The 22,570-nt window shown below is 39.5% G+C and overlaps 2 protein-coding genes across 2 annotated transcripts; one reads left to right on the top strand and one right to left on the bottom strand.

The window, feature by feature from the left end:
- Window positions 1-6,870: 6,870 nt before the first annotated feature.
- Window positions 6,871-18,446, top strand: LOC130922980 (RNA-binding protein 45-like). The gene is made up of 10 exons (XM_057848313.1): window positions 6,871-7,204; window positions 8,385-8,507; window positions 11,805-11,931; window positions 12,082-12,390; window positions 12,470-12,599; window positions 12,677-12,785; window positions 12,872-13,026; window positions 14,845-14,920; window positions 14,997-15,131; window positions 15,522-18,446. Exons 1-9 carry the CDS (start codon window positions 6,923-6,925, stop codon window positions 15,111-15,113), a joined length of 1,428 nt encoding a protein of 475 aa, XP_057704296.1. The 5' UTR covers window positions 6,871-6,922; the 3' UTR covers window positions 15,114-15,131; window positions 15,522-18,446.
- On the bottom strand, window positions 17,788-22,078 carry zc3h15 (zinc finger CCCH-type containing 15). Its single transcript, XM_057848314.1, has 9 exons — window positions 21,856-22,078; window positions 21,204-21,305; window positions 21,026-21,137; window positions 20,792-20,944; window positions 20,638-20,729; window positions 20,375-20,557; window positions 18,521-18,601; window positions 18,129-18,447; window positions 17,788-18,064 (listed from the first exon to the last, which is right to left on the bottom strand). Exons 1-9 carry the CDS (start codon window positions 21,928-21,930, stop codon window positions 17,892-17,894), a joined length of 1,290 nt encoding a protein of 429 aa, XP_057704297.1. The 5' UTR covers window positions 21,931-22,078; the 3' UTR covers window positions 17,788-17,891.
- Window positions 22,079-22,570: the final 492 nt, after the last annotated feature.

A 22,570-nucleotide genomic window follows, 5' to 3' on the forward strand; every position in this document is an offset into this window, starting at 1 on the left:
CACTATCCAATCTGGCAACTTTTTGAGGAGCTTATGATTTTCTTCGCTGTCATTTAAAATGGACAAACCTTTGACATGAGGCATGGCTTCTGCACAAGCTTTTAAGAAGTCAGCAAAATCTCGAAGTGCGAAACAGTCACTCGGCCCAATCTTAGGCCACTTCACAAGTTTATCTCTAAATGCTTTCTGAACTACAAATGGATTTCCATATCTGTCTTTTAAAACAGACCACGCTGCGATATAAGCGTCTTCGGAACACCGGTAGAAGAACCCTTCTACGGCTTTGCGGGCTTCTCCTGTTAAGTAGTTTTTCAGATAAAGCATTTTTTCGCAAGAAGAGATTGGTCGTTTGTCAATTAGTGCTGTGAATGCCATCTTAAAATCTAAAAACTTCAACGGGTCACCAGAAAACATAGCTGGCTCTGGAACAGGCAACCGATTTAAAGTAAGAGAACTTGCAATAGCTTCTGCTAGGTTGGCTGCGGAGTTCTGAGAAAGATCTGGCAACTGAGATGGCGAGGCAGCTGTGGAGCTTTGTCCATTTAAAATTATAGCTGGTGATGTTTCGGCAGTACGGACTGGTATGCTACGTACCGCATCCATATCGCCTCCCATTTGGTTGTTGTACACCCGAACACGAGCTGCAGCCGCATTAACATCCATTTGTGCTTGAAGCAGTTTTAACTTTGCCTTTTCCTCCTCCAATGCAATTTCGACATCCGCTTGCCTTTGCTTTATTTGACCCATCATTTGAGACTCATGCAATTTCCAGTCACTTTCAAGTTTGCTGAGTTTAGTTTGTTGGGCCTGTATCTCCTGCATCGACTTTACTTGTTCCAACTTGGCTGCCAAATCTGCTTCAGCATCAGCTCTTTTACTTGAGACTTTAGAGGTGACCGAGACATTTTCAAAGTGCTCTGAGATGACACTTTCTGTGCTTGTACCACCAAACACAGACCCATAGTCATCCCGATTTAAAATCATTCGCACCCTTTCCTTCTCAACTTCTGCTTTAAAAGTCCCTTTTTTTGGCTCCACTTCAAGTCGTTTACTGACAAGATCACTTATTTCTGTTGTGAGTGTAATACAGGCATCCATTTTCTGGACGATGCTTTCCGTATTTAAGAAATTACGTTGAAGAGGCTCATAATTTTGATTTACAAGATCATATCGACTTTGGATTTGTTTACTTATTTCTTCCAAATCCTCCACTCCACAGAATTTCTTCAATCTTGACCGACATTGTCTGGCTACCTCCTTCCATAATTGATAAGCATTGAAAAAAGCCTTTAGGTGTCTTTTAGAAATTTCTTCCCGCATTTGTTTCCCCTTCTCTGTAAGCTGCCGTTCACGTACAGGTCTATTTGGAGCGCCCTCTTGACTATTGCTGGCATTTTCATTCATATTTTCCTCATCCATTTTGTTTTACAGGTAGCAACAGATATATTTGCGTTTTTGTTTGGTTTTTTTTTTTTTTTTTTTTTTTTTTTTTTTTGTGTGTGTGTGTTTTTGTTTGTTTTTAAAAGGTAAGAAAGGCCACAATATACAATAAATATCAGTGTCAATCTACTCCAAAAATAAAATATTTTAACAACGTGAACCTTTAAATTTACTGCGTAAACCACAGCGAGGTGCTCCACAAAGTTTAAAGGTTTCAATCACAACGTTACTTATTAATGTTTTAGTCGTGTTTTTACGGACATTTAAACCAAAATAACTAATTCAAATCCATTTAAACATGACATCCAACAACTTCATATCTCTTGAGACAGTGGGGTGAATGGTTAGTTTCGTTTTGGTGACTCGTGGTTTCTCACTGCACCGATAAGCTCCGCTACGTGATCGCTGTCAATGTCCGATCTTGCCTGAATACTAGTGGATCAGTGACAGGCTGACGAACTCCGATGACAGCGGCATGTGGCGTGTCGGGAGCTCCGGCGTAGCGACGAGTTTCACTGTAGCAGCCCCTCGGAATGACGACGTGAGATCGACTGATGTGCAAGGTTTCTTTATTTTCCAAACGTCCTTACAACACCGTGAAACTAAAAATTCAATACAAAACAATTAACATTTCACAGTGATCAGTTATCAAACAATTACAAAATAAAATACCTCGCTGCGCTCTCCGAGGCGTGCAAATCAACCCGAACACGGAAGTGCCGCTCCAAGACAAATTGAGCTGACATCAGCTGGTTAAATCAAATAACAGTTTGAATTTGTTAGATGGTAAAAAGGCAAAGCGTAGATATCGTAACTCAACAAGGAAGCGAGCTTACCGGCTCCTGCGTTGACAAGACGCGGCTGTCTGCTGATTGACAACCGGATGTTACGTCGTTTAAATATGCGCAGCATTGGTCCAATTTATTAACAATTTACAAAATCGCAAAGATGGTTCACAAATAAAATAAGAAATGCACTTAATTAATATTGGCCTTTTACAGAGACTTTTTGCTGTCATTATGATGCCAATTGTCACTTTCTTTCAAAAGGCATCAATTTTGTTGTATACACTGCCTTGTGGTCTTGTATGAAAAATGCCTTCTTGCGCATATAAAACAGACCTTGTCACACTTCTGAAAACATTGTCTCTTTCATTTAACTCTCCGGGTAATGAAAGAAAGCCTCAATAAAGTGTATCAGAAGATTGGCTGATAGTTTTACGTGTAACTTTATTTAATGAACTAACTGTCAGGGTTCGGAGGCAATGTGAACCCAAATGCAGGAAAAATGAGGCAAGGCAGGGTAGTAGATGCAACTCAACACTCTAATTGCAAAAAATCAGACAACAAAGTACAAATAAAAGGCAAGGGGATCAAGCAAAAGACTAGGTAGCAACGCAAATAAAAATCAGAGCTCGGACAATTGTTCAGAAGCATAGTGACATCGACGTAAAACAAAAATGAGAATTACTCAAGAAAGGACACCATATAGCGAGCTTGAATACACAGACAAGGGGTAACGAGACATTGATGCATAGGTAGATGACACGAGAGGACACCGATTAGTGGATACACATGGCGCAAGCCACAACAGGTGAAAACAATGGGAGACCACAAAGACGAGACACTACGGCAGGAACTAGGAGAAACCAACTCAAACCATGACACTAACTTTCATATTTATAGTTTTTGGAATCTAGATGTAATTTTCACTTAGTAAAAAGAGAACAAGCTGAAACATTGCTGCTCTAATATATATTTAGTTACTCTCAGTTTAAAGCTTCCTGCACTGTAAAGGAGATGATTGAAATTCATATTTTTTGGCAGAAAATTAAAACATTGTTCTTCTTAAGTCTTAACAGATGATCTTTGCAATCTATGTCATTGCTTTGGGTCTGAGGAGTCCGCTGACATAAAATGGGTAAATCTGTCAACATTACAGTCATTTTCTATAATAGCAGGTCGCTGATAACATGGTGAAAATTAAAAAGGTGTAGTAGAAATTAAATATTGAATAACAGTTTGAAATGTTGACTTACAGATTTCAGTAGTTTCTTCCAAATTCAGTGATCTAGGAATGACAAATATACGTGCCTATCGAATGGAAGGGGGACATTTTTACAACATTTGACAATTTGTCACACATTGTACACAGATCGGGAATAAAGTGAGTAAGTGCTAGCAGCAAATAGTGATGTAGTGCTAATATAACAGCGCAACACTGTGCGTATATGACAATTTACAGGACTCTGACATGGAGGCAGATGGTTGAGTGCCACACTGACGCAGCATAGGTCAGCAGGCATAGTTGGCATAATTGACTTTAGGAGAAAAATAACGGACAGTCTTCCATTATTTATTAATGTGGATTGTCTGGAGACTAGGGAGTGCCCAACTTCTGCTTTCTGGGAGTCCACATTGAGGATAACTTGACCTGGAGTGTGAACACCTCTGAGCTGCTTAAGAACGCCCAGCAGAGACTGTATTTTCTGAGGGTACTCATGCAAGAAAACACATCACCCAAAGAGTCCTGGCGTTCTTCTATAGTGGTGCTATAGAGAGTATATCAATTTACTGTATTATGTGTGGTTCACCAGCTGCAGAGTGGCTCAGATGAAAGCATTCCATCGGCTCATAAACACTGCCTAGAATATCATTGGCTGCCCTGTCCTTTCTCTGGTAGAACTGCACCACTTAAGTCCGAGTCCTGGGGTTGTCCAGTGTCCCCCTGAAGTGGAACCGTACTTGGATATCTCCCCGTTTTTTATTATAATTTTTGATTAAAGGAACATAGTCTTGTTGTTCCAAAAAAAAAAAAAAAAAAAAATTTTTAAAAACAATGTTCTATTCTTTTCTAACTTATTCTATTACTTAATTACATTTCTCATGTTGAGTCATGTAACGTGGCAAGAACAAGGGTATTTTATATGTACGTAGTTCGATTGTTTTGCACATTTGGAGGAGGATTCACTCTTGCTGTATGGTCAATTGGGTGCCTGATCAACAAAAAAAGTTGAATTCCCACAGAAATTGACTGCAAGTAAGGAAAGAAATAGCTGCAGCCGATTAGGAAATTAAATGGAAATTAATTGTGAATTTAATCATAGCTCCTAAGGTCTAGTCTTAAGTAAGTAAGTAAGTGCAGTGTCTCTCTGTTTCTAAATAGCTCAGTTTAATTTTTATTTTTACATGGGGCGAAGTGACAACAAATATGAGCAATTCTGAAAGTATTTCAATTTTGAAGTGACCCATCATATTTTCATGAAAGTACTTCGAGTCTTAGAGTAATGTATCTCAGAAGTAGAATGGTCCTTGATATTTTACACTTTTTTTTTTCCTTTTTTTTTTTTTTTTAATTTTTGAAATCAGATGAAATGACAGCAATTATGAGCAAAGTACTTTTATTTTGAAATGCCACATCAGATTTTCACTTTAGTTCGGGTTTTTGAGCTAGTCTAGTTTCAGCCAAAACTGGAATGGTTTTTGGATATTACACAGATTATTATGATTTGAAATGCTTTGTTTAATTAGGCGAAATGAGAGTCAAATTAGCCATTTTAGATGACTTTTATTTTGAAATGCCACACCATTTTCATATTAGAGTATTTAAGTCCGAGTCCTGGGGTTGTCCAGTGTCCCCCTGAAGTGGAACCGTACTTGGATATCTCCCCGTTTATTATAATTTTTTGATTAAAGGAACATTTATTCTATATCCACTACAATGTACTACAGTAATGTACCCAGACAGATAGAAAGATAGATGGATAGATAATATAAATAAATAATAAATAATACATTTTTATTGATAATAATGCATACAATGAAATAAATGAGCTATAGCTTTCTTCGTCTTTCGGAATAGAGACTGGCGTGACTGAAGTGTTCTGCTACTATTGGATCTCAGCGCCGCATTTGACACGGTTGATCACAACATACTACTCAGCAGATTGGAACAGTGGTTAGGGCTTACTGACACTATTCTTCAGTGGTTCACATCCTATTTACATGATAGGGATTTCTTTGTGTCAATCGGAAACTATCAGTCAGAACGAACCAAATTCACGTGTGGAGTCCCTCAAGGGTCAATTCTTGGACCACTCTTATTTAACATCTATATGCTTCCGTTAGCTCAGATAATGGAACAGTATGACATCTCCTATCACGCCTATGCGGATGGCACACAACTGTACATTTCTGTGTCCCCACATGATTATAGTCCCTTAGTCTCCCTGAGTAAATGCATTCATCAAATCAATGAATGGATGTGCCAGAATTTTCTCCAGTTAAATGTGGAGAAGACAGAGGTGATCATTTTTGGGCCAAAAAAGGAAAGGTCAAAGATAAGCAGCCAACTTAGCACAATGTCACTTACAGCTACAAATCAAATCAGAAACCTTGGCGTAATTATTGACTCAGACCTAAAATTTGATAGCCATCTAAAGTCCGTCACTAAATCCGCTTATTACCACCTAAAAAATATAACCAGAATTAAGGGGCTTCTGACTCAACAAGACATGGAAAAACTTATGCATGCATTCATTTTCAGCAGATTGGACTACTGGAACGGTATATTTACAGGTCTTGATAAAAAAATCAGTCAGGAAGCTGCAGCTAGTACAGAATGCTGCAGCCAGAGTCCTCACAAATACAAGGAAGCTGGACCACATTACACCGGTTTTGAAATCGCTACACTGGCTTCCAGTGAGTCAAAGGATAGACTATAAAATACTACTGCTCGTCTACAAAACACTTAATGGCCTTGGACCAAAATACATGCTTGACTTGTTAGATTCCTATGAGACATCTAGACCCCTAAAGTCGTCTGGAACCGGTCTTCTGCATGTTCCAAGAACAAGAACCAAGCAGGGTGAGGCAGCATTTAGTTATTATGCTCCTCACCTCTGGAACAAGTTACCAGAACGTCTGAAGTATGCTCAAACTGTTAGCTCCTTTAAATCAGGGCTAAAAACGCTTTTGTTTAGCACTGCATATCCATAACTGTCTATATATTTCAATCTACCTGCTTTCTTGTGCTTATCTCCATTGCTGATTTCAATGATTATTATTAGTAGTAGTTTTTGTTTTATTTTTATTTTTGATTTATTTTGATTTATTTATTTTTATTCTGTGATTAAATGCGATCTTTTGTCTTGGTTTTTACGTTGTGTTGATTTAAATGTGATTTTTATGGTCTTCATGTGATGTAAAGCACTTTGAATTGCCTTGTGTTGAATTGTGCTATATAAATAAATTTGCCTTGCCTTGAAGTTTATAACTTCAATACAGTATACTTTTTTCTCAATTTTTTTCCAATTTTATTTTTATTAACTACATGAGTTTGTCAAGATTATTACATTGAAAGGTTAATATGAAGCGTGCTTAAACACGCCATACCAGTGGGTGGCAGTAATGCGCATAAATGTTTCTCGCCAAACTCCGTAAACCAATATGGGAACAAGAAGAAGAACGCAGGACCTCCGAGAATGGACGAATCTCACTCGAACGTGAAACAAACATCGGAGAACCCCGACGACCCTCCCAACAGCCGCCTTTTCTTGGTGACCAGTCGCTCCGTCACCGAAGATGAGCTTCGGGACAGGTTCTCACAGTTCGGCGACATCCAGGGCATTTGGGTTGTCAAAGACAAGCAGACGAAGGAATCCAAAGGCATTTGTTACATCAAGTTCGCCAAATCGTCTCAGGCCTGCCTGGCTATGGAGGAAATGCACGGAGAAGTCCTGCTGGACGAAAAAAAGCCAATCAAGGTAAAAAGGAAAACTAGACCAAGTAACCTAAATTACTGCTTGTCTCATATTGTAAACAATAGGCGTATACACAAATCAGGTTGGGCAGCTACGTCCAATAGTAGCGTCCTGTACCTGTCTGTTTCTGGGGCACATGATGAAATATAGAAAAAAAACAATCAAGTTTACAATTAATAATAACATGAATGACAGAAGAAAGAACACTGGTTTCACCACCATATTTACGACCTAACTCATGTCAACACATTCAGAAACTACGGAGAGTTTGTTCACTCCAGTATTTACCCAGGAACAGTGGTCACTACATTGCTTACAATGTGGTAATTTGGTAGAAGAGGGAAAATGATATTGCAAAAAAACACCTATTTATTATCCATGGATCTAATGATCGCTTTTCAACCCTTTCTTGTTGAAATGGTTTGGGCATGTATTTCTGTCAAAAGCAGCCAAAGAGTTCAGTCACAAGAGATTTATGAAACAAACACAAAATTTAACAAAACACCGCGAGCAAATACAGACGGGTCACACTTATTTGAATTTGTCTTTCTACTTCTTTTATTGTATTTTAATTTTTTGAAATTCTTTTTTATTTATTGCTAATTAAAGAATAGATTTTTTTTCCCCACTCAAAATGATCCCTCAGTTCTTTCATCCATTTTATGTTATATTATTTCAGTATTTTATTTATTTATTTATTAAATTGCACATCGCAAAATATGTGTGGGCAACACTAATACTCCAATTGTCATGGGGGGGGGGCTGCAAAATATTGTCCTGTGGGCCACAATTGCCCCCTGGGCCGTACATTTGAGACGCCTGTCCTACATGAATAATACCATTCAAGAAAAAATATAGTTCTGTATGAAAGGGTTAATATGAACTCTTCTTTGAAATCCCAGCCATGCATTGAAACATGTATTAAAACAAACAAAGAGAAGAATCCATAATTTGTTACCAAACCCTCTTTTAAATAAGATGTATCAGGAATACCACTGTCCTTGTAACGATAAACATTTTAATTACCAAATTTACATACTTTTTAACCAAGTTTTTTCATCTTCAGTAAAGCGCTATTCCAAACTTAACATTGAAACTCTATTTTGGAACCACCACGCTAGCTTGAAACTAACATTGTATTAAAATTCATCATCGACAATTAATAACCTGGGTCTTGTTGCAGGTGTTTATCGCACAGTCACGCTCATCTTCCAGCCACAGAGATGTGGAGGACGAGGAGCTGACGAGAATCTTCGTTATGATTCCCAAAACTTTCTCTGAGGAAGATCTGAAGAACACTTTTAAAGTATGTGCACCCACTTTCTGAAATGTTAAATGGAACTATGTAGCAGAACATAGAATAGAAAAAAACTTTATTGTCATTGTTTAGAGTAGAACGAGATTTGAAGCTTCGTCATATAGTGCACCACATAGAACAAAACATACATTATGTCTAATTTAAAAAAAAAAAAAAAAAAATTTATAAATGAACACAAGTTATAGTGTACACTAGTGATGCAACGATACAGTTAAGTCACGGTTCGGTACGATTTTCGATACGAGGGACTCGATTTTCGATTCGATTCAAATTCAATACATTTAATGCTCTCAAACAAAAAATACAAGTGTTATTTATTTTTTAAAAGTTTTTTTATTTTGCTAACAAGCACAAATAACAATGACATCATATAAACATGCATTTTAGTGCATAATATTTATGTGCTTACTTCTTACTGATCTGAAGAAATTTTGTATAAAAGTGCTGAGAACAATCTTTACTGTTTGTAAAGTGAGGCGGAGCACACTGTTGATTGCTATACAGCTCTCTTAGCAGCTGGGTTTAGCACATGAGCAAAATATCCTATTTGTGGTCCAAGTCCATCTGTGTCACGTACTGGATTAACATTATTTGCAGCATTATCTATAGTCACTAGTATGGATTGATTTGGCCTGCTTAACTTCCATTTATTCACGGCAGTTTTTAATTCATCAACGTAGTGTATGGACTACGTGTCCTGACACGACCCAAATTTTAGGCAGGGTCGGGCCTAAAATGTCAATTATTACATTCGGGTCGGGCCAGGCTTCTCTCTCGCTAACTTTTTTGTAATAAATATATATTTATATATGCAACCAAAACGATGTATGGATGTTAAACTAAGGAATACTACTGATTATAAAATAAATAATTTGGATGAAACACTGAAGGCGCTGGATGGGAATTGCGAACAGGAGCCGCGCAGAGCCTCTTCTTGTCAGAGAGACGCATCCATGTGAGCACAATATCCCACACAGAAATATATTTATGTCAGCACAATATCCCACACAGAAATATATTTAACAAACTTTTCCAGTGTTATTTCATTGTGTAAATGCATTTATAATGATTATAAAAATATGTAGACTATTTAAACATAAAAAAAAAAAATTCTGCCAACTCGAGGAAATTAAATGTCTAATGGGCTGCTGCATTTAATTGCCAAAGAAATGAAACATGAACTATCCAGCTCATAGAGCAGACACACAGATATGGCAGAAAACACTCTGGTGACTTGGAAGTTCCGCTCTAAGACCCCCGATTTGGCCAATTTTCAAAATTGTCCTATATGCATGTGTGATACATCATTGGAAAGCTTAAAATAAAAGAAAAATTTTGAACAGGAGGGCATTTAAAAAAAAAAAGAAATTAAACAGCAAAACCCTAACTGGAGGCGAGAGCACGCGAGAGCAGAATTAAAGACGCCCCTATTTTAACAAGATATTATCGCGTACCTACCTGTTTTCGATCCAATAACTCCATGTAACATGTATCACCGAATGTCAAGACACAGCTGTGAATGGCCACATTTTTGGGGAATTTTAAGGGTGAAACATGCTAATATAACAAGGGTCGCGATGCAGAAATCACAGACATCTAGGAGTGGTTGAGATTTTCTTTTTCACATATTTACCCTTTTAAACTTTTTTTTTTCAATTTTTCTTTGTTTGGATTGATTATTTATCATCTAAAATATTGGGGGAAATGTGACAGTAACGAAAAAATACATTTAAGCAATAGTTATGAGGTAGATATCTGACTTTTTTACAGACGCCAATTTTTTCATTGTGACGTAATTTATTTGAAAGTTTAAAATATGCGAGTGAATAATTTTTTAAAGTCGTTTTTTTTTTTAAACGAAATATGAGACATCAATTAATGATTCTAAGCTAAAAATGACAGACATTTCAAATAAAATTCAAATAAATACGATTACTTACCATCTTTTTATGGCTAGGTTGAAACCAAAGCAGTTGCGCGACATCTGTAAACAGGGGTTTTCAGGGTAAAACAGACAAATTAAAAATAGCTTGGGGGCTTATCGCGCCATGAATCTGCTATGCCAGCATATAGACACATTGTTCTATCAAACACAACGGTTTTTTTGGCTTAAAATAACAGCAGTTTATTTTAAAGAGGGGTGCAAGAGCAGAAACTGCTTTTTCAGCCTTGTCTGTGTTTTCCGCCATATAAAAGATATAAATGTTTATTGAATATGCGTACACAGTCTTATTTAATAGGGAGAATTCTTTACAAAAGACTGGCTTTAATTTGTTTTTCCAAGCAGTGCTCTGTCCAGGTCTGACTGACGGATCGCATCCCTGCATTTCCTCCTTCTTCTGAGTCCTCAGAAATAAAACATAAAATTTCTAGGGGCTCTTCGTGGGGGTGGCGTGGCTCAGTGGTAGAGTAGTTGTCCCCCAACCCAGAGGTTGTGGGTTCAATTCTCCGCCCTGATGAACTTCTCTAAGTGTCCTTGAGACAGACGCTGAACCCCACGTTGCTCCTGGTGCTGCGTCACCAGTAGATGGATGGCGAGATAGTGTAAAGCGCTTTGAGCGCCTTGAAAGGTGGAAAAGCGCTATATAAGTATAACACCATTTATATAAGTATAACACCATTCGTGTTCCGGCCTACAAATAAAACAAATTTTTTTGGGTTTTTCGGACTCGGGCCTGCAAATCAAGTTAATTGATCGGGCCGGGTCGGGCTTTAATACCCATAGGCCCGGCTCCGGTCAGGCTGAATTATTTACCCCGATCTTACCTCTAGCGCGCGTGCGTAGATTTGTAGGGGCGGAAGGTTGCATCCGCGAGTTATATTGTGCTTTTCTGTGTGTTGAACTGAATTTAATTGTAGCTAAACTGTACTATAAGTACCATTTGTGCATTTTTCCCTGCTTGCAGGGAGGAGCTCTTTCTTTCTTTTTTTCAAGGCAAGGTGGACATCTTGCCTGCGTGCTGGACAAAAATAAGTTCGGAAAACACATCTTGGAAGCTTTTCATTTGGTTCGAATGTTTTGCATATTGAATCGAAGAGGGCATATCGAACGGTTCAATATAAAACTGAGTATTGTTGCAACCTTAGTTGGGAATAAAGTGAATAAGTGACTAGCAGCAAGTGGTGATGTAGGTAAAATGACAGTACGTATATATACTATATTACTTAGTGAGATGCATGTAACAATGTTGTGGCACTAGTGACAGTGATAGTGACATTTCAGTGCTAAGTTCAGTTGAGTATAATATATAATAGCTCATTGTTTTGGTGCCTGTGCCCCTTCAGGAATATGGTGACATTGAATATTGTGTCATCATCAAGAACAAGACTACCGGTGAGAGTAAAGGTTTAGGCTACGTGAGATACTACAAACCCTCCCAAGCAGCCCTGGCCATTGAGAATTGCAATAAAGGTGCGGCCGCTACTTTAAATTCTTCCTTTGACTAATATTGTAACCCAATTTATTCATTCATTCATGCATTCACCTTCCGGTGCTGCTCATCCTCACGAGTAAATGTACTTTATAGGATGTGCGTATTTACTCGTGTGTTGTTCCTGTCAGCTTACAGGGCCATCCTGGCGGAACCTCGCTCCAAAACTGCGGCCACAGAGGATTATAACAACAGGAGCGACTACTCGGGAGGTGTTGACTCTATGAACATGCAGTCCTTCAACATGGCCGTGCCAGCAGAGTCTGTCAGCTACACAGTGACAGATTACCACAGTGGTGGCAACGGCCCCGACATGACCTGCTGCCTGATGGTGTCCACCCGCGCCGGGCTCACTCAAGAGCAGATATTTGCTCTTTTTGACCTAATTCCTGGGATGGAATACTGCGAACTGCAGCGGGATGCCTACGGGATAAGCAAAGGTGAATATTGGTCTTTGTGGTTCACACGTGGTTTGGTTTGATGTTTAATGTCTGCATATTTTTGTCACTGTGGCTGCAGGTCAAGCAATGATCCGGTACAGTACATTTGAAGCCGCACTTTACGCTAAAGAAAAAATAAATGGATTTGAGTATCCACCAGGAAACAGACTGGTTGTCAATTTTATGGACAATGGAGAAGATCAGAGCAGGTACACACACATGCTTTGGCTGGGCTGGTACGAGGGAACAAAGCATTGACATACAGAGTATGTGTGTGATTTTGTAGTTCAGTAGGTAGGATGGCAATGCAGTTTGTGGCCACACAGATGATGTCATCAGGGTGGAATGGGCCCTCCAACAGCCAAGCCGGCAAGCATCCTTCCGCTTCTCACCTGGTAGCAAACAAGCCTGATTCTCTGTTTGACCGTCATATGTCAAATCTGTGTCAATTGGGATTAATGCCGTTTCTTCTCCCTTGCAGGGATTTAGTGGGCCTCCAGCTCCCCGAATTCAAACAGACGTGAGCCTGCCGCCCCTCAAGAAGTTGGCGCCTCTTGACTGTGTGCCTAAAGAGCGCTTGTTTGTGGTGTTTAGCCCCGCCCCCTTGCCCATTGATGTGCTGGAGAATGTTTTTGGGTAAACGCATCCCACGTACCGCCTCCGGCTTAAACATAACGTTTGCTTTATTGAAAGTCTTAACATTCTTTACCTTACATTTTGACTGCCCTTGACAATGATAAGTGCCCAATCAATTTTGCAAATGGATTGGGAATCAGAGTCCACTGACAGGCCTGTGAGTTTAAATGGATTGGACTAGTTGTTTTTCCGCCCTACTAAATAATATTTCAATATGCATGTGGAAAGATCAGTCATAACTAATAATAACTAATATGTGTAATAACAACTTGTGAATTATTTTTGTACTGTATATTAGGGGTGTGACAAAATATCAAAATGGTGATATATCGTGATACTTTGTATCCCAAAAGGTTATCGATATGCTGCTGCCAAGAATCGAGATATAGTTTTAAAAAGGTGTCAGTGTTTTAAAAATTTAAAAAAAAAAAGGGACCAACAAGTTGCTACCAAAATCTTCCACCATAATACTGTCTCAGGTAACTCTAAGGCTGCCATTGACAGTGCTCGACGCCCAATCCATTTAGACTGGGAACGTCCGTTCATTTGAAATGGGGCTTCAGCTATCGATTATTTTAGTAGCCGATTAATCGATGAACTATTTATTTTGAATAATTGGATAAGGGACATAAAAAATTAAAACTCACATGGTATATATATAAAAAAGAGGATCTATGTACAACAAAAGCACAATTGGCTAACTTACATAGCAAAAGTCCGCTATCTTAAATGCTATAAAATGCATTTTTTTTTTTTTTACAATGCTCTTAACAAATGGCTCAGACACATATTCCCATAAAAAATGGCTAAATATACCTTTAAACTAAATTACGAATGCATTTAAAAAAATCATTAGCTCAAACAAAAACTTATGTTGGTCTTAACAGGGAGCAGATTGATTCAGCCATGTGAAATGAGGTAGACTAGAGGGCGGTGTATCCACCCAAATAAATGAAAAGAAATGCAAACACTTTCAAAACAAACCATTACAACGCCACTTTAATTAAACGAATACTCGAAGCAGCAAAATTTAATTTGAATCTTTTTTTTTCTAATCGAATACTCGAGTTAATCGATTAATCGTTGCAGCACAAATTCGACACCAGAGCATTCGCAGTCATCCCGTCCGATTTTTCAGGGCATTTACAGGTCACTTGCTGTTCATGTACAGGTCATTTCCTGTTGAATTTGACTCACTACCTAATCATTTGGGTGATTCCCAAGTCACTTCCTGTTCTGTAACTCAAAATAAACAGGAAGTGACCCATAAAATACACCCAAATCAACAGGAGGTAACTGAAAATCAACAAGTAAATGACCTTAAATGGCCCAAAATGACCTCATTGGCTGCCAATGACGGCCATAGACGGTCAATCCGTTTGAACTGGGAGGGTGGCAGCGAATGAACATTCGTTCATTCGCTGCCACCCTCCCAGTTCAAATGGATTGGATGTCTACTAGTGATAAACTCATTCCGATTCACAGCAGAAGCTTGTTTTTCTGTTCATTAGTTGTTGAATAGAATATCCTAGAATGATTTCCTGACCAATGTCTCGATAATCGTTGTATCGCCATATCGTCAGATCATCGTTATCGTGAGCTTTGTATCGCAAATCGTATCGTATAGCATCGTGAAATAACAAGAGGTTCCCACTCCTACTCTATATGTATACGTAACCTCTTTTTATTCACCTTTCCTCATCTATACCTTAAATCATTTTGTCACTTTGAAAAATCAAATGTTGCCCATTGGCACTAAAGTTTGCCCACCTGCCATCTATAAGTGAATAGATTTTCAGCTTTATGTATTTATTTTAGACGCTTTGGCTCCTTGATGGAAGTCTACTTGGTGGCAGGCAGGAAAGTTGGTTACGTGAAGTACGCAGACAAGCAGGTGATAATCTCTTCTTATGTTAGTGTGGTTTACCAATAACAATCCCAAACGTTAACATGTGCTTTATTTTTTTTAGTGTGCTGACGATGCCATGGCGGCACTCCACGGTCACACGGTCAACGGCGTGAAGATGAAGGTGATGCTCGCTGATCCTCCCAGAGAAGAATCACACAAAAGACTCCGCACGTACTAGGATGCCAGCACGTGGAAGGTAAGATAGCCAGAATGGCCATTTTCATTACCAGGTTAACATCTTCATTATTCAGGAGGGGACCAAATGGGCAAAGGAGTGAAGCTAAATATGTAGTGAATTAAAATCTAAGGAAAACTACTCACACTTTGAAGACATGTTTATACAAATATTAGCTTGACTAGATTTGACAGGACTGACTTAATTTTTTTTTTCTCAAATATTACATGACAATGCATCTTTAATCCTCCTACGCCAGTAAAAAATGCAATAAATTTGACATTTTATTATGAATTTGAGGATATGTTTGACGTATACATTCAACAAAAGCTTGTTTTGAATGAGTTCACGTCACCATAGCTTGTGTCTTGATATTTGTGTGTAAGTAATATGCAGCTTCTCATTCCCCAGGCGACTGTTTGTCATGACAAAACGACCCCTGACCTGACAGACCCAACGACGACCCACACAGACGGAGACTCCTTGACACGACCTTTGACACCTGTCTGACCTTTTACTCCTGTTTGCTGACCTTGCCCTGACCTTCGATGGGCCAGACCGTGTGTTTAAATGGGTTTGCATTTCAAGCTGCTGTGAGATATGAGGGAATACTTCACAGGAGACACATTTGTTTGTCACGTATTTACATGAAAAAAGTTGACTTTAGCTGATAGCTTTGAGTTTGCTAATTGTAATGTCTACTTCAATTTTTCTATGTTCAAATGTATTCTCGCTGTGACATCCTTCCAAAAGGGAATAAAACCTCAAATCAACACTGTGTCTTTTTGTGTAAATGTTTCAGTGCTATTTGTGATGTGAAGTGAATGGCAGCTATTGCGTTGTTTTGTTAGTATTTACAACACATTACTCAATTGTTATTTCTACAATAAACCCTTTACAGGGCAATTGTGTAATGGGTTGTAAATGCTAACCAAACTTTTTTAGGCCAGACCAGCTTTTATGCCAGTTCTAAATTATAGCACTGGTCAACAAAAAAAAATGTTGCATTAGTGCAAACACCTATTACAGTGATCCCTCGCAACTTTGCGATTCAAACTTGGCGCCCTCAGTTCATTGCGGATTTTTTTTAAATTAAAAAAATACAGTATTTTATTATAGAGCTGTCCCGATCCGATCACGTAGTCTCATTCTCCGTCCTGTTGCTTTTTTTGGTCGGGCAGTGCACTGGAATTGTTTGTTAACGATGATTGATAGGCATTAAGGTTTGATCTTGCCAGAGAAGCTTGGAAGCCGAAACTTCAAGGTGCCACATGTCAATTAATGTTTATCTTGTTAAACTTTGGCTGTGGCAACTCGTGGTAAGTGAGCAGTGTGAGCGGATTTGAATGGACTCACTCAATTAAGCATTTAATAAAGACAAGCATCTTTTTTTTTGTTTGAAAACAAGTCGGTGGGACAGTAACATGTTGAAAACATTCATTTTCCATGCCGCTTTTCCTTACGAGGGTCGTGGAGGTGCTGGAGCCTATAAAGACCATTTATTAATTTATATATTTTTTACTTGGGGGGAAAAAAAGTTTTTTAAAAAATAATAATTTGTATCTCTTGCCGATACTAAATCTGAATAAATGCATTCAACACAATTTTTTTTTTTAATTGGGGGGGCGCCACTTTGCGTTTTTTCACTTATCGCAGCGGGTTCTGGTTAATTGCAAAAAATGAGGGCTCACTGTATCATGTAATTTTGGGGTGTTGGATTGAAATCTTAGTTTTTTTCTTTCTTTTGTAAGCTTTTTTTTTTTTTTTCCAAACGGAAAATTAAGCCATATTTTTGACAAAGTCTATATAGCTGCCACTTAAAAAGACCCAAATTAACAATATGTAGCAAAAAGACCTGTTCTGTCATGTTTTGGACAACAGCAGAATGTGACGTACTGCACTGCACTGCTTCCAGAGTGCTTAGATATGTGAAAATCAGTCAACGATGGCAAATTAATGGTGATTTAGAAAATGTATACAGCTCTACAAAGGACTTCTAAGTTAAACGTGCATTTGGTAAAAATCTATAAGAATATAAAACCCCATAGCATGAAGCATACAGGAAAACTGATGACAGATTTGAAAAGTGACTAAAAATGTTAACTCATGTAAGGGGGAAAAAATGTTGGCCATTTTTAAACTGAAAAACATTCTAATATTAAAAATATTTCATAGTTCGTTTAAACAGAGAAGACTAGCTGCGACTGCTCACATTTCAGTGCCATTGATTGCGAGACGTCCGCTCCATTTTGACTTGGAGGGCTGTCGACAATCATTTGCTTCCAGCCTCTCCCAATCAAAATGGATCGGACGTTTAGTGCTGTCACTGCGGTCAGTGGTGGCCAATGACTTAAATGAGTGCCTCTTAAACTGAAAGGAGACAATTAGGATGCACAGTATATTTATTCCTGCTCAATGACATCAGTGAACATAATTTACAATCACGTTGCTTATTTGTGGTGAGGGGAGACCCCTCTTCCCCCCATCCTCCCTTTAGCGCAACATTCGCTCATTCATTCCTAACCAACGTAATGAAGATGGATCTAAAGGTTAAATACAACGGACAATCTTGTTTTGGTACGAGAACAGACTCAGCTTCTTAGAACAGAATCACCGCTGTTCGTTTCGTCCACGCTTCCTCGTCACGTGGAAAAATGGAGGGGTCGGAGCCAGGAAGTCATGTGACTAGGCTTTTATTACAGCGTCTTTGCGACTTAAAAATCAAACTCAAAGTGTCCATGCATCCATCTGTCGGCCCTTTTCGTCGTATTGTCGTCCAGCTCAGTCGTCCAGTGCCAGCGTGTTGAGCTCCTCGTCAAGCTCCTCTAGATCTTCCCCGGTGAACAAGTTCTCGTCAACTGGGACATCTTCTTCCCCTCCTCCAGCCTCCCCGCCTCCCTCAGCCCCCGACGGCCCGTTGGTCTCGGAACCGCCGCACGCTCCGTTTAGCTGGTCTGCGAACCATGCATAAAAAATGTTAGAACACTCTCGCGCTTTGGCTCGCTGTGCTTTTCTTACCGTTGTCCTGGTCCTTTTTACTCCTGGAGGTGAATCGGTCCACGGCTGCCACAGTGATTCCCGTATTGTCCACTTCTTGAGGAACAAAGCGCGAAAGGTCGATGTCCTGGACCTGCGTAGTGTCGGTCTCCTGATCGCTGTCGTCATTCACGTCCTCGTCGCCTTCCTTGTTGGCGTATCGAGTATCGTCCGCCTCGTCGTCGTCGTCATCCACCAGTTCCGGCCGGAACTCAAATACTTCACGACCGCTGACCATCAGCGACTTCCCGGCCTTGAAGTCGGCTTTTTTCTTCTCCATCTCCTCCTTGGCTTTGGCCACCTGTGACAAATAACAGCTTTTTGAAGTCACAACGTCAACGACTTCACAGTGGGTAAAGGGAAAATCTTCCTACCCTCTCCTGCCTTTTCCTCTTCTTCCACGCTAGGAACGTTTCCAGAGTGATGCGGGTCACGCTGGCACCGAGTGCTGCACGCTGGAAATGAAACGGGAACATGGCGAGAATGGAACCATCAAGCTGGCGGTGATATGGCCTAAAATTCCTATCATTGTGTAAATTTAAAGTAACGATAATGTTGTTGCGTTCCACTGCTACATTGCTCCTCAAAGATGAAGTTGTATTTTAGAGGGAACGTCTCAGAATTTACACCCATATAAACTTAACATATTTTTAACGAAAACTTGTCAGCCAATCACGGAATAGATCACTATTTAAAATTTAAAGCATTTTTCTTTACATTTTGAAAGGTGATTGATATCACACAGAAAAAAAATGACACAAAAAAGTAATACTGCGGAAAATATCCGATGACAAGAACGTTTTTAGTCATTCTCAGCAAATTTTGTCACATTGGTCCTCAAAATGTCCTCCTTAGTGAAGGTGGCGTAACACAACACTACTGAAATAACAGGGTTTCCCCCAGAAGGAATGGCTTATAAAGCACTGGGGGACGTGCTGTATATTCCTTCGACTATGGGTATTGGTATAATCACCATTGTTGCTCCAGCCTTCATCGTGTACAGACGCACTCTCTGAGCTCCTGAAGCACTTTGTAATTGTCAATGATTGTCAATGATACCGATGATGATAATAAAATTTCATTCATAATTGGGGTGCATCACCATATTTTTTTTTAACTCATTGCCTCCCATTGACAGCTCTAGATGTCCAATTCATTTAAATTGGAAGGACTGTCGGTGAATCATCTTTCAGTGCTCCCACACCATCATATTCTGCCAGCTTCTCAGAGTCAAAATGGATAGGACAATTAGCGCTGTCAATTGCAGCCAATAAATTAACCAGTTCTAGGGCTGCAGCTATGGATTATTTTAGTGGTCGATTAATCTATCAACTAGTTAGTTCGAATAATCGAGTAATCAGATTAGGAACATTTAATGCATTGCAGAATAAATTCTATAAATTTCACAAGATTAAATCATTAAATTTAAATACAAAAGGAAATTTGAGTGTTTCTTCGAAATATGCAGAATTGCACTTTCATTGAAAAATAAAATACCTGATCGTAGCTTCAAATGGTATATAAAAAAGAGGATAAATGATGATCTAAGTACAACAAGCTTAATTGCTACAAAATGCTAACTTTTTTTTTTTTTTTTTTTAAACAATGTTCTAAACAAATCGTTCGAACACGTTCCTCAAAAAAACTGCTAAATATGCCAATAAACTAAATCACAAATGCATAAAAAACATGAGCTTACACAAAAATGTACCTTATGTTGGTCTTAACAGGGAGCAGCTGGAATCAGTCATGTTAAATGAGTTACGTCATATTCAATTTTGCCACTAGAGGGCAGTATATTCACCCAAATCAATAAAACTAAATGCAAACACTTTCAAAACAAACCATTCCAAAGCCACTCAAACAATAAATAATTTGATTCAAAGTTTTTCTTCTAATCGAATTACTCGAATTGATTGATTCATCGTTGCAGCACTAAACAGTTCCGAGGTGGTTTCAAAATGGTCCTTGAATATGCTTGAAGCCATTTCCACGCTGAACCAGACACAGCAGCGACATCAACAAGAAGTGTCATCACGATTGGTTAGGAGAGTCCAATTCTTATCCGTGAGCGTGTCAATCGAGTGTTACCAAAAATGGAATTTTACAAAAAGTTTTGAAGATAGTTTTACAGCCTTTTCCACCAAGTGGACCTGGATGGTGCCACAGTGGTTCTTTTACAGCCTTTTCCACCAAGTGGACCTGGATGGTGCCACAGTGGTTCTTACCTCGTTCTCGATCAGCTCCTCCATGGAAATCTCCTGTTCCTTCTCCTCCTTCTTCTTGTCCTTCTTCAACACAAAACCAGGTGGCAAGGCGTGCCGGTACATACAGTCGGCGCCACCTGCCGGGCACACCCAAAACCAGCCGTACTTGTTGTTCTCGATGGCATCCAGGAAGAATTTGCACACCTGTCAAACAGCATGACATCTTCCTCAGCATCCTCCATGAACATTTTTTTGTTGACCCGACAAAAAGATCCGAATCTTACAATTTGAGTTTTGGCTTTCTTTTTCTCGGCCTCGCCGTGTTTCTTGTTGACTACCTCCTCCAGCTTCTTTTCATCCCAGTTGTCCATGGTGTCTACACATCACAGAAGCTCATGTTAGGCTCCATCTTCCACATCATCGGTTGCAGCCACTCACCTTTCTCCAGCTCCTCGTCCCGCTCGTCCACATAGACGCTCCTCTTCTCACACTTCCGCTCCATAGACAAGTCGTGGCTGAACTTGCACTTGTCCCCTTTGGTGCACTGGCCCTGCTTGTAGAAGGCGCAAAGAACAGACTTGGGGTCCACACCTAAATGATAAAGAAGACGAATAGAGTTGAGATCCAAATAATTTGGGGGGTATCATTGGCTTAAACTAACCAACTTCTTACCTTTGCTGACTTTCTGGGCAGCGACAACAGGTTTGAAAAGCTCATTGAGCTCATCCAATTCTTTCTTCTTGTCCGTCTTTTTGTTGGTCTTCTCTGCTTCGGCCTGTGCCACCTGCACACACACGGTTGATGTCAAGTATACGGACACGTTATGTACATACAGAAATTGAGACCTGACCTGTCGAGCGTTTTGTTGTCCATATTTGACTTGCTGTGTGACGTTCTTGATAAACTTTTGTTGCTTGGCACCTTTCTTGTTTTTCAAGCCAAATGTTTTGTCCTGGAACACAAACAGCATCTGTTAGCATAAATAATTTCTTTTAATGCTGAACTGCACTTCCTGTTTGGATATAACAAATGAAGCAATTCATCAACTTGTCATTTGTCCAACACAAATAGATAACTGCTAGCTAATGCGTACGTGGCTGAAGTCAGTTCGACATGACCAATCAAAATGCATATACATTACTGTTAAAAAGCACCAGAGGGAATGAAGACACATGCCAGAAGTTAAATCAGCGTTTAGATGGCGTTAAAGATGCATGTCGAGTACTTTGAACGCAGTAAAACGGCTAATTATGACGTCATGGACACCAGTCTGTGGTCAAGTAGGTAAGCGTCGTTCACCGACGACCTTCAACGAGCTTGACAGCTTGGCTCGTATATAATGGTACAAGCTCAAAAGATTTTTAAATTACGGCACTTCCAAACGATCATTTTGTAAAATGCCCATCACCAGGTCGTGTAATGGTCAGCTCGCGTGCCCGCGCATTAGCGGCGAGGGCTAGCCGCACGCCGACATGCTAACTCGTGATTATCCTTCTTTTTACCTCAATTATCTTTTCCTTCTTCTTTTCTTGCGTTTTCTTGTTACCCGCGGCCGGAGCCGGCTTTTTCGGAGGCATGTTGGCTCAGCTGGAAGTGTGTTGTTGCCGAAGTCAAGCCTAAAAAGACGTAAATATTCAATTTTTCCTCCTGCTAACTCTGTGCTCTACACTAGCCACTTGCTGCTAACGCGGGGCCAGCAGTGCACACGTGATTTCCTGACGTTCCGTGACGTCATCGCGCCCAAGATGGTTGGTATTGTAGTTTTTGAACGTGTACCATAGTCGTTACCGTCGACTGTCGATTGACTTGCACGTAATTTTTACCTATTAGGTGATTTTAAGTATTTAATCAGATATGTAGTCTAGACAGCGTTAACTCACTAAACTGCCATTGACGGTGGTCAAAAACGGTGACAGTGTTCTAAAAATACTGTTTTTACATTGACTGGGCATATAGCCCTATATCACAACAAGGTTTTCTCAGAGGGCTTTGCAGAGTCAATATAATACACAGCCAGAAACAGTAGGTGAATTAGATGAAGTTCATGTCCTGAAGTTCTTGTCCTGGGCATCCCCCATCCTTAGACCCTCCATGACGGCAAGGAAAAACTCTAAAAACCCTTTGGGAAAAATGAGAAACCTTGGGAAGAACCACAGTCAGGAGAGATCCTCTCCACAACGGGGACACCAGATGATGAAGAAACTAGTCAACTAGATA

Source organism: Corythoichthys intestinalis, chromosome 10 (genome assembly GCF_030265065.1).
Source record: "Corythoichthys intestinalis isolate RoL2023-P3 chromosome 10, ASM3026506v1, whole genome shotgun sequence".
NCBI classification, from domain to species: domain Eukaryota; kingdom Metazoa; phylum Chordata; class Actinopteri; order Syngnathiformes; family Syngnathidae; genus Corythoichthys; species Corythoichthys intestinalis.

Coding starts and splice junctions, on each gene's coding strand:
- LOC130922980 (XM_057848313.1), top strand. CDS start 6,923: ATGGACGAATCTCACTCGAACGTGAAACAAACATCGGAGAACCCCGAC. Junction 8,508..11,804: donor ATCTGAAGAACACTTTTAAA/GTATGTGCACCC, acceptor GTGCCCCTTCAG/GAATATGGTGACATTGAATA. Junction 13,027..14,844: donor GTGCTGGAGAATGTTTTTGG/GTAAACGCATCC, acceptor TATTTATTTTAG/ACGCTTTGGCTCCTTGATGG.
- zc3h15 (XM_057848314.1), bottom strand. CDS start 21,930: ATGCCTCCGAAAAAGCCGGCTCCGGCCGCGGGTAACAAGAAAACGCAA. Junction 20,945..21,025: donor TGCCCAGAAAGTCAGCAAAG/GTAAGAAGTTGG, acceptor TTTATCATTTAG/GTGTGGACCCCAAGTCTGTT. Junction 18,065..18,128: donor TAAAAAGGACCAGGACAACG/GTAAGAAAAGCA, acceptor CATGGTTCGCAG/ACCAGCTAAACGGAGCGTGC.